The 10,951-nt window shown below is 34.9% G+C and overlaps 1 protein-coding gene across 1 annotated transcript; it reads left to right on the plus strand.

The window, feature by feature from the left end:
- The first annotated feature begins 392 nt into the window (after window positions 1–392).
- Window positions 393–6,344, plus strand: LOC125224792 (bombyxin A-2 homolog). The gene is made up of 3 exons (XM_048128248.1): window positions 393–505; window positions 751–937; window positions 5,235–6,344. The coding sequence occupies exons 1-3, from the start codon at window positions 488–490 to the stop codon at window positions 5,417–5,419; spliced, it is 390 nt and encodes a 129-aa protein (XP_047984205.1). The 5' UTR covers window positions 393–487; the 3' UTR covers window positions 5,420–6,344.
- The last annotated feature ends 4,607 nt before the right edge of the window (window positions 6,345–10,951 follow it).

Below are 10,951 nucleotides of genomic sequence, written 5' to 3' on the forward strand. Positions count from 1 at the left end.
GCTACGGAATTTTCCGCAGACAGATTTACCCGTAGGTAATCGACGTTACGTAAATATTTTCTAGAACAATAGGTACTTATTTAAGTATGCGGAACTAATACTTAATTATCATTCTAATGATACTTAATATGTAGTAGATAAGAGCTCAGTTTATTAATACAAGGTCTTAACAAGCGAGAAATGTAAAAGACAAAAATAGCTACTGATAAATAACATTATTATTAGATGACAGGCGTTTCTCTCGATTCTCTCCGAGTCTAGCCACTCAGCAACAGCGATAAATCAGAAGACGTTTAGACAGTGTTATCAAACATAATTATAATTGTTGTTTTGTAAACGTTATCGATGTAAACAAGTTTTAAGTAACTCCGTACTATGGACCTTCGGGGACTATTTTTAGGCCCGCGTGGAGATGCTTGATCCATTGAACAGTTGTTAGTTAGCCCGAGCGACCGTGCAGTGCCGGTGCAACCAGAAACAACCAAAAATGAATTCGTCTCAATATGTAGGTGTTTTTATTGTTACACTATATAAGTTTCTATCTTAGAATAAAAATGTTTTTTAATGTTCTTCAGTGGATATCTAAAAATGTTTTGTAACTAGGGGTTTCCTTGAAACACTAGAGTTTTTCTACCAAGCGGCAAACTTTTTCTTTTTGCGTTAAAAAAAATTAAGTCATAAACATTTTTTGTGTAAATTTTTAAGTCATAAATGTATCTATGTCTAATATATTGTTTTATTTTGTTTCAGTTGTTAATCATCATGGTATTATTAGGGAATAGTCTAATGGCGCTAGCGCAGGATGAGGCGCAGGAAGCGTACAAGCTGTCGGACTCGATCAACAAGTGCAGTAAGCGCCTGTCGCAGATGATCGCGAACTTATGCAACAACATGTACAAAATCGTCAAGAGAGATACACGGTCGTCGTTAATGATAGGTAAGGAAAATACAAATAAACGGAAAATACACGGTGAAATGAAAAGCAACGTTCAAACTTTGCATAGTGACTTTTGAGGTCATAATGAACAACTTTTATAATGAGACCAATATTGAAAGCGTGAAAAAAAAAAAACATTGGCTTTTCTATAAGTCAAAGGCAGTCCAAATGTATGGAACAGCCAAATTTTTTTTGTGATTTCAGAATTTGTCGCATGATAAAAGTTGTTCATTATGACTCCAAATTCACTACGGAAAGTTTGAATGGTCCTTTTTATTTCAGTATGTATTTCATATCGATGAAGTATCCTTCTATTCGTAGGTAATCCGTATTTTCCTGCCTGGATCTTGATATTAGTTATACAGGGCGTCCCAAGACTATGGGGCATGAAGGAAAGCAAGTAATTTTGAGAAGAACTTTGAATGCACAATTAAAAACTTTTAAAAATAACGTAAAGTCTTCTTTCAACCAAAAGCTTTATCTACCACATTTAAGCTACTTGCCCTTCATGGCCCGTAGTTTTGGAACGCTCTATATAGGTAAGTTTTACACAATTTTATATTACCTATCTAGTGTTCCTTCAATAGATTTTTTTACGAATTTTTGATTGTAGAAGTTAGTAAAACACGAATTCCGTACCTTTCCAATATTCGAAAATAGAATAACCTAACGATGGGCCACATAATAATAAATCCGTTTATTGCAGAAAACATAAGGTCCAAACAGTAGGTACAATGAAAATAAATAAATCACCGTTAAAAAATACATAATTAACTGCAATTTCAAAAATTAACTATACTATAGCATAAAATGATAAATCATAAAATTCACAGATTAAATTAGAATTACATATATTAACGCGATATATTAACGTGAATACATCCATATATATGTATTTAAAATATGTCTTACGAAAGTTTAACGTTTATAATTATAACACAAGGCATAGTTAATTAATATTAATTTAATCATTAAAAACATGTTGTATTGTATTGTATTATTCATAATTAATATCCTGTGAGAGAAATAGCTACAGCTAAACTATGTCATCCACTTTGATCTCGGATAATCCAACGGTCCGTTTCTAAGATAAGAATGTACTTAATACCATTCATTCTGCCTATTCGCCTCTAACCCGTAGCAAGATCGATATTATGTAGATGTCTAATGATGAAGTTTAAAAGTGGCTCTTTGAACTGCTCTGCCCGGAGGATCCCACTGTTCAAGTACTTTGCCCTGACGATAGCATGCTATTCACACTTTACCTAGTTTTATTGCTTCCACCTTAATATGGTATGTGTTATACCTAATGTGTTTTTTGTCAGTAGGTAGGTACGGTCATTCAACAAAACTCTCACTTTCCAAACCTCACTTTTTGTGGCCTGGGAATATCCTTGTTGTTACGTTGCTGACATTCTATTTATAAATGTGAAGACCTGCACTTACAAATAGTGCGATAGGGACGGCCTGCTATTTTATCGTCTATCGCGCGACCATGCTTCCCGTGCTGAGTGGAATTTGTTTGCATTTTTGCTGTAACGTGTAATATTTTTCTAGAGACGAAAATCGTATATTCTACCTGTCGCCCTATTACTAGAATATGCAAGAGTGGTAAATATATTACATTTTGTTTTACGCGGTCAATGTACGCGGTAAGCCGTCTGGCCAAACAAGGACGTATCTACATCTACTTACCTGGTTAATCATTCGAACTCATTAGAAACATGAATCTATTTGCTGCGTATGACCTAAACTATCCCAAAATTCCTTAAAATGGAACACGGGGGAATATTGAAGCAGGAATACCTATTTTATATGTATGTGTATTGTGTAGTAAACTTGGACGCACGTATGAGACAACTTTAAGACTCCCAATTTTAGAACAAAACGGGACTTAATCGCGTAAACACTTACTATAGATGTTGATGCAATTCCTCGCCAGTCTACCCGTGACCACGAACATAATGTGATGTTCGAAACGTCGGGCCAAATATAAATGTAAGTGTTTACGCGATTAAGTCCCGTTTTGTTCTAAAATTTTAAGACTCCCCTATCATAACTCTAGCAGGTAATCCCAATTTGTTTTCGAAGGTTGCCCGGACCTTGCAAAACTTTCTTATTCTACTCACACGTATAGGTACCTGGGCCTGAGGCACGGTATATTATAATATCCTAACCCAACTTTGACAATTCTATATCCTTACTTAACCAAATATGGAAATTAAGGATTATCTGCGTTTCATATCAAACGTTATGTACGAAACTAAAAAAAAGGTTTTAAATGATTCACTGTTAGTTTTACCTGATGTATAGATATTGACCATGATTAGCTTTTTGTTTTTTTTTTTGACGAAGTCGATATTTTGACGCAGTCCTGTTGCGTTGACGGGATAAACTGCGCCGAAATTCGAAATATCGGGTGCTCGACAAAAAACAAAATAATTAAAAAAAAAACCGCCGCTTTTGGGGTTCTGGTGAAACTGCTTTTAATATAAATCTTTGATTATTTGATGGAAACACAAATGAATAGGTATACGTTTACCGTTAAGATTTGAAGAGTTTCCTCAATTCCTCATGAATCCGATATCCGATTATGAGAAATCGAGCTTGACAAATTTTGAAAACTCAATATGTACTTAAGCAATTATGCTGACATATTGAGGAGATTTGTTCTCTTTGTTACTAAACAAAGAGAACGAATCTCCTAACAAATTAACGTGACTGTTCTGAACTTAAATGCATGCTGTTCCTATAAAAATACGAAAGTCACTATAAGTGTGCCGTTCAGATTTGAGGAGTTCCGTTCTGATCATCATCAAAAGTTCCACTGCACCAAATGTCACTGTTCTGCACGTAAGTGCATGTTGTTCTTATAAAAATACCAAAGTCACTATAAGTGTATCGTTCAGATTTGAGGAGTTCCGTTCTGACCATCATCCGCAGTTCCACTGCACCAAATGTCACTGTTCCGGACGTAAATGCATACTGTTCCTTTAAAAACACAAAAATCACCATATGTATGCCTTTCAGGTTTGAGGAGTTCCCTCGATTTCTCCAGGATATCCCATCATCAGAATTGGGTTCTGATAAAAATGGGACCAATCTGTATGCACATACATTCAATAATAATAAAAAAATTAAAATCGGTCCAGTAACGGCGGAGATATCGTGGAACAAACATAAAAAAAATACAGACGAATTGAGAACCACCTTTCTTGAGATTTAAGGGCGGCGGTTAAAAAGGAATCACAGTCAGTATTCCCGTCAAGCCTATTAGTAACGGAATACTTGAATGACGTTACTCTCTTTCGGAAATAGTACATTACGATACAAGTGCGGAAAAATGGAAGTTAAAAGTGGCGATAAATTAAAACACGACCGAAGGCAGTGTTTTAAATCGAGTTCCGAATTTCCTTGTCGCACGTGTATCGTACGACGTTTTTCAGTACAGGTGAGCCACCGAAGCTTCGACCTGGCATATAATGAACCACTTCTCGCACTAGTGCGTAAAAAAACACCATCTGTACTGAAATAATACATTACGATACAAGTGCGTAAAAAAGGAAGTTCGAAACGAGTGGCGATAAATTAAAACAAGACCGAAGGGAGTGTTTTAAGTCGACACGAGTTACGAATTTCCTTTTTGCAACGTGTATCGTACGACGTTTTTCAGTACAGATGAGCCTCCGAAGTTTCGACCTGGCATATAATGAACCACTTCTCGAACTAGTGCGTAAAAAAACGACCATCTGTACTGAAAACCAATTTACGCATCATTGACGTGTTAAATTAAATCCTATACAGATGTAGAGGTCAGGCTAGGGTGGTTCTCAGAAGGGTTTCAACGGTTGCACAATCGGCAAAGTTTGCGGGACAGAAAAAGGTCGCTGAGTGCAAACTATAGAAAGGAGAGCTCGATTCAACGCTGTCTTTTTACCGCAGAATGCTGGATTGGCATTGTGAATATTGTGATTTAAAGTATTGCGGTATCAGCTCATCTTTCTCTTTGTGTTGAGTAATATACATATAACGTGACTGTCTAGATATATTTTTACAAAGCAGTTTTTAAATTGACTACGTTTTAGAATGGGCAAGCTATTATCCATTTAAATATTCACTTAAATAATATACTTATTTAAAGTAAAAAATTAATTATGGTGAAAAAGGTTTTATCAATTTACATGTTATTACAATTTATTTAAACGTGATTCTAGTTCTTCATGGTCATCTTAACTTAGTACGCGTAATGTACCTGTACAGAGAAATGTTTTTTAAATGAATTTATTTTTATTTACAGATAAGCTAGTCCCAGAAGAACTCCATGAGCACATGAAGCGCTCGCGGCTGAAGCGCTCGCGGCGGCGCGTGCGCCGGCAATTGGTCGATGAATGCTGCAATCAACCCTGTACAATCAGCAACCTACTCATGTACTGCCCTCCCGACGCCATTATAGTCAAGGAACGTCCAGAAATATTTAACTGATTGTACGAACAATGGTGCAAACGGCCCTGCACGGTCAATGTACACGGTAGACACGTAGACAAGACTGTCACGGTAGACAAATCTGTGGTCGGCGTTATGAGCCCACCGATGGACTGCCCTGCAGATGTGCTAGCAGTAAATGAGCAGTATGAGCATCTTGACATACTTTGACTAACTGTACTGTATTACCTCAATGACATAAATTACACTTACGGAAGAAAATTACTCGTCGACTGTGTCTATTGTGCAAAATACTGCTGTAACCCGTAAATAATAGAGTATCCCTCGGGTTAGTAACTATTTTGGTGACAGAACTTTAAAGAAAAGAATTCCGTACTTTTTAAATAGTCTGCCCGAGAATATTAGGCATGAGCCAAATAAGAAAAAATTTAAAAACGCATTAAAACTGTACCTCTTGCAAACACTTAAATGACAGTTACAAACGTGTAAATGTCATTTAAGTGTTTAAATATGTAATTAATATTGTTTAAATTATAAGTACATACATAAGTAGTTTAATCTACATATCTGCTAAATAGAGACTCATACCTGCAGACAAACTGTAGATGCAGTTTTGCAGGGATATGTTTTAATTATAAGTCCTATACTGTAACTAATAATACAATAAATAAATAAATAAATAAAATAAATTCTGAACTATTGTAATAACAGACAATGTGATAATTTAGTTGTTTATTTGGATCGCTAGTACAAGTTGTTTAAGTAATCTATCGTTGTCTATAATATTGTTAAATCGATTATAATTATGTATTTATCTACATGTAGATATATGTACCTAAATACAATTGCTATTGATAAATTTACATAATATGTTTATTTGGAACGTCTATCAAAACAAATTACCTATATACATATACACATGTAAAACTAAACTGCTCAATAAACTATTATCTGCAGTCTCAAATGTTTATTTAATTTCAATTAATTTATATAGGTAGGTACTTTTTTATACCACTCTGGGAGCCTCATCAAGTTGTAAGAACACCAATAATAATGCAGGCAGGCAGGAAAAGCTAAACAAAAATTGAAAAATAAAAATTATATTTTAATTTTTCAATAAAATTGGGCACTTGGGCTTGCCAGAAGATGAAATGTATGCAGCAGTAATTCTGTTTTAAAAATCGTAAAGAACTTTAAAGAGTAAGTAACTCGACAGGCACATTATATTTCATATACCTACTTGTAATATTTATAACAAAGAGGATCGAGTTTTATAGAGAGTTACTGTCAAAGTAAAATGTGTAATCACAGTGCATAGACTGCCATCTCTCAACTCGAGCTTAAAACTTTTGAACCTCAGTTTTGACAATTTGGCCCATATTGTTCCCCAAAGGTGTAACGCTATTTAGGCCACCGTACCTTTTTCTTTAGGGCTTCGAGGTACGTTTTTTTCTTACACTTTATCCGTCTATACGAAGTTACATATGTCTTTGGTTATAATTATAATAATCACTTCCATTGACAGAATACCTACCTACAAGTATACCTATTTAGTCCGTTGCTTCTGGAAAGTTATGTATGAAAATGTTGGCATAATTAATGGAAGATTTTTTTTGATTGGGATATGTACATTACAGGCCGAAGTTATTTTTCATCAACCCTCCCCATCCCTCCCCGCTCTGCGTCACCCCTCTTCCCCCCCTTAAATAGCCGAAAATGCGGTTTTTCGCGATTTCTGACAAAACCGTTGTAGATACAGAAAAAGCGTGTAAAAAAAAAGTAATCCTTGATAAATTTACTACAAATCGTTCATTGACACTTTGGTTCTAGCACTTATAGGTTTCGCGTGATCCATCACGAAAGTTGGTCCTTTACTGCAATTTTCTTTAGTGAATGTTAAGTTTTCTCCCAAATTGCTTACGAAATCTGTTTGATATTACTAAAATATTATAAACTGAAAATGAATTTCAGGGGGAAAAATCACTACCATGGGTGGGACTTGAACTCACGGCTACTGGATTGATACTCCAGGGCTCTACCAACAGCTACCAAAAGCTCATCCCCAGTCATAGATATGTCGCAGTAAGATAGATAAAGCCGTTATATAGTTATTACCCTAGGGATATAATTATATGTGGTAACATAGCAATAAATCGCTTTCGTTTAACTATCTTACTAGGAATATAACTATAATACGTTACTAGTTTAGTCAAATAGTTATATGACTGGATTCAGTTTAGTGAAATGATTGTAGACAGGAGTGTGGCGGTGCGGCGGAGGTATAGTTATAACCCTAGGGATATAATTATATGCGTTAAACAAACAAACCACAGTGAAGAATTGTTTTTGCCCTAAACAATTTGTTAATTATTTCCAATTCAATGTGCTTATTCTCTCTAAACACACAGACGGATGGACAGAGTCGCGACATAAGGGTTCCTTTTGATTTTTTTTTGGTATAGAACTATAAAGAACCGGGACTTCCGGTTCCAGTTCCACTTAGAAACGTATTATAATTATATCCCTAGATTAAGTTTAATCCAGTGATATAATTATATAACTAAACAAGTACCTACCGTATTATAATTATATTCCTAGTAAGATGGTTATGAATCGCTTTTTTTTAGCTATGTTACTGCATATAATTATATCCCTAGGGTTATAAATATACCTCTGCCACACCGTCGCACTCCTGCCTACAATCATTTCACTAGACTGAATCCAGTCATATGACTATATGACTAAACTAGTAACGTATTATAGTTATATTCCTAGTAAGATAGCAATTAATCGCTTTCGTTTAACTATGTTACGACGTATAATTATATTCCTAGGGTTATAACTATATAACGGTTTTATCTATCTTACTGCGACAGATACACTATATAGATCAATGGTACTCCTAGCGACTACTACCGTGAAAATATTACGTCTTAAATAGTTACTGGAATTCCAAGACATATTGGAAATTCCACCCATGGTAGTGATTTTTTCCCCCTTAATTTTATTTTAGTCATGAGTTACAATATTTTAGTTATATCAAACAAATTTCGACGATTTCGTATGCATTTTGGGCGAAAACTTAACATTCACTAAAGAAGATTGCAGCAAAGGACCAACTTTCGTGACGGATCACGCGTAAACTATAAGTGCTAGAACCAAAGTGTTAATGAATGATTTGTAGTAAATTTATTAAGGATTACTTCGTTACTACGCGCTTTTTCTGTATCTTCAACAGTTTTGTCAGAAATCGAGAAAACCCGCATTTTCGGCACTTTAAGGGAGGTTAGAGGGGTGACGCAGAGGAGGGAGGAGTGGGGAGGGTTGATGAAAAATAACTTCGGTCTATAATGTACATATTTCAATTTAAAAAAACCTTCCATTAATTATGCCGTAATTTTAGCTAATTTCCCCCTGCTAATTGTAAAGTTGGGTTCGACCGAGATATGCCGAGATATACCGAGGCGTCCTTAAGTATGCCTTATGATTCCGAGGCATTTCAGATTTCAGATGATTTATACTTGCCATTACAAGTATAAATACATGCAAAATATAGTTACAAATCATACTCTAAGTACTTACATGCTAGGATTACTTATTCTATACTGATGTACAAGATCATGAAGGTGTCCATTAAAATATTGAAATTGTTACATATAATGTCATGTTACAACTAAATAATTACAAAAAAGTCAATAAAGATTAGTTAAGATCATTAGCAAAATATTCATTAATTGAGTAGTATGGCGTATTAGTAAAATAATCCTTTAATTTTCTATTAAATATTCTGAATTTGTGCAATCTTTGATGTCATTACTTAGTATGCTTTAAGACACCGAGGACTGCTGAGGTATACCCTGGCAGTCGTGCCATGCCATGCCGTGCCGATAGTGGGCCTAATTGTCACCTAACAGCGAGAATCCGTAATTACTGCTTGAATTGCCCATCTAAAAATATTGACACCAAAGACCGCTGCGACCTACTTAGACACGGTACTAGGTAGTCCGTTCCTACTAGAAGTTTTCGCGCGTCAATTTTGGTAGGTGAAAATCAAAGAAAACACATATTTCCTATTAATAAAAATTTAAAAACGTCAGTAGAAAATGTGATACGCTCGGCCTTTGTACAAATACAAATAGATCTTCTATCTAAATATAGTTTTCCGTGGTACAGCATATACCCTACCTACCCTAATTATATGTTTACTAGCTTTTGCCCGCGGCTTCGCTCGCGTAAATTCAAAGATTGCGGAATGCTCCACACAAATTCCCACCTCCCATTTTAGGGAAGTGGGGGGATATAAAGAGACAAGAAGTAGCCTATGTCAATGTCAAAATTACGTTAATTCATCGCTCCGTTTTGCCTTGAAAGACGAACAAACAAACAGACACACACACTTTCCCATTTATAATATTAGTATGGATGACCGTCATATTTAAAGTAAAATAATATGATCTGTGCTTCCTGAAGCGCTCACTTGACCTTTTTCATAAAAGCACGTAAATTGGGTTTACTTTGTGGTACTCTCTCGCGCTCTACGCTCAACTTGGTGTTCAGAACTTTAATTAGTAAGTTCTAGTTTTTACCTTTTTCTCAAGTAGTTAGTGCGATAATTTGTTTTTCCCCTCACTAGCTCGGAAACACGTGTTTTATCCTTTAATACCTCGGGTAAAAATGCATTGTATCCACAAATAGGTAAAGTAATTTGACCTTGAATATAGTCAAATTAACTGCTTTAAAATTGATAAAAGTAAGTGAATCTAGTAATGAAGATGATTTACCACCTGTGGAATTACTGGAAGCAGTGATAAACGCATTTTTTGCGTTGTAGTTTCCTCGCTATAGTGAGGGGAAAAGTTTTGTGTTACACACGGGACGGGTGCAAATGTATTTTACTTCTCGTGTATTGAAAATCTCGCTAATTTCAGGATTCTATTCTCGAACCACTCGCTTCGTTCGTGGTTTAACTATAGAATCCTTTCACTTGCTCGTTTTTCAATTCCACACTCGGCGTTAAAATACAACTTTGCCCCCTTGTATAACAAATAACTATTTCATCACATTTGATGTTTGGGCAAATTTTTTTTTTGTTGTATGGTACCTAATTTGGCATGTCCTACCTCTTCTGACAAAGATTGCACAAATTCTATATCACTTTTTTACAGGCGTTTGATATTTATGCATAAATAAATAAATTGTCTTTCAGAAATTATTAGTTTTGAATAAATATTAGTCATATTTTTAATAAAAACTTCTGTTTGAAGTCAACAAAAGTGTTGTTTTTCCCATGTCCTACCATGAAGTACTTATGTTTCATAGGCGTTAAAATATTATTTTTGTATCATAACAATATGTTTTTATTTACTTAAATATTTCTTTGTACATTAATTTCTAATTTAAACAACGCTTTATCTATCAAAAATAGTTTTAGAATACTAAAAAATCATTTCAAACATAAACCACAAAAAGTAGCTCTGTGGAAAATCCTACTGAGTTACGGAGAAATTTCGTCAATATTTACTTATTTTACTACTAAAGTGGTAGGTTATTTTTTATTCTGGCAACATAATA

The sequence above is a fragment of the Leguminivora glycinivorella genome, chromosome 3 (genome assembly GCF_023078275.1).
Source record: "Leguminivora glycinivorella isolate SPB_JAAS2020 chromosome 3, LegGlyc_1.1, whole genome shotgun sequence".
In the NCBI taxonomy this organism is placed as follows: Eukaryota; Metazoa; Arthropoda; class Insecta; order Lepidoptera; family Tortricidae; genus Leguminivora; species Leguminivora glycinivorella.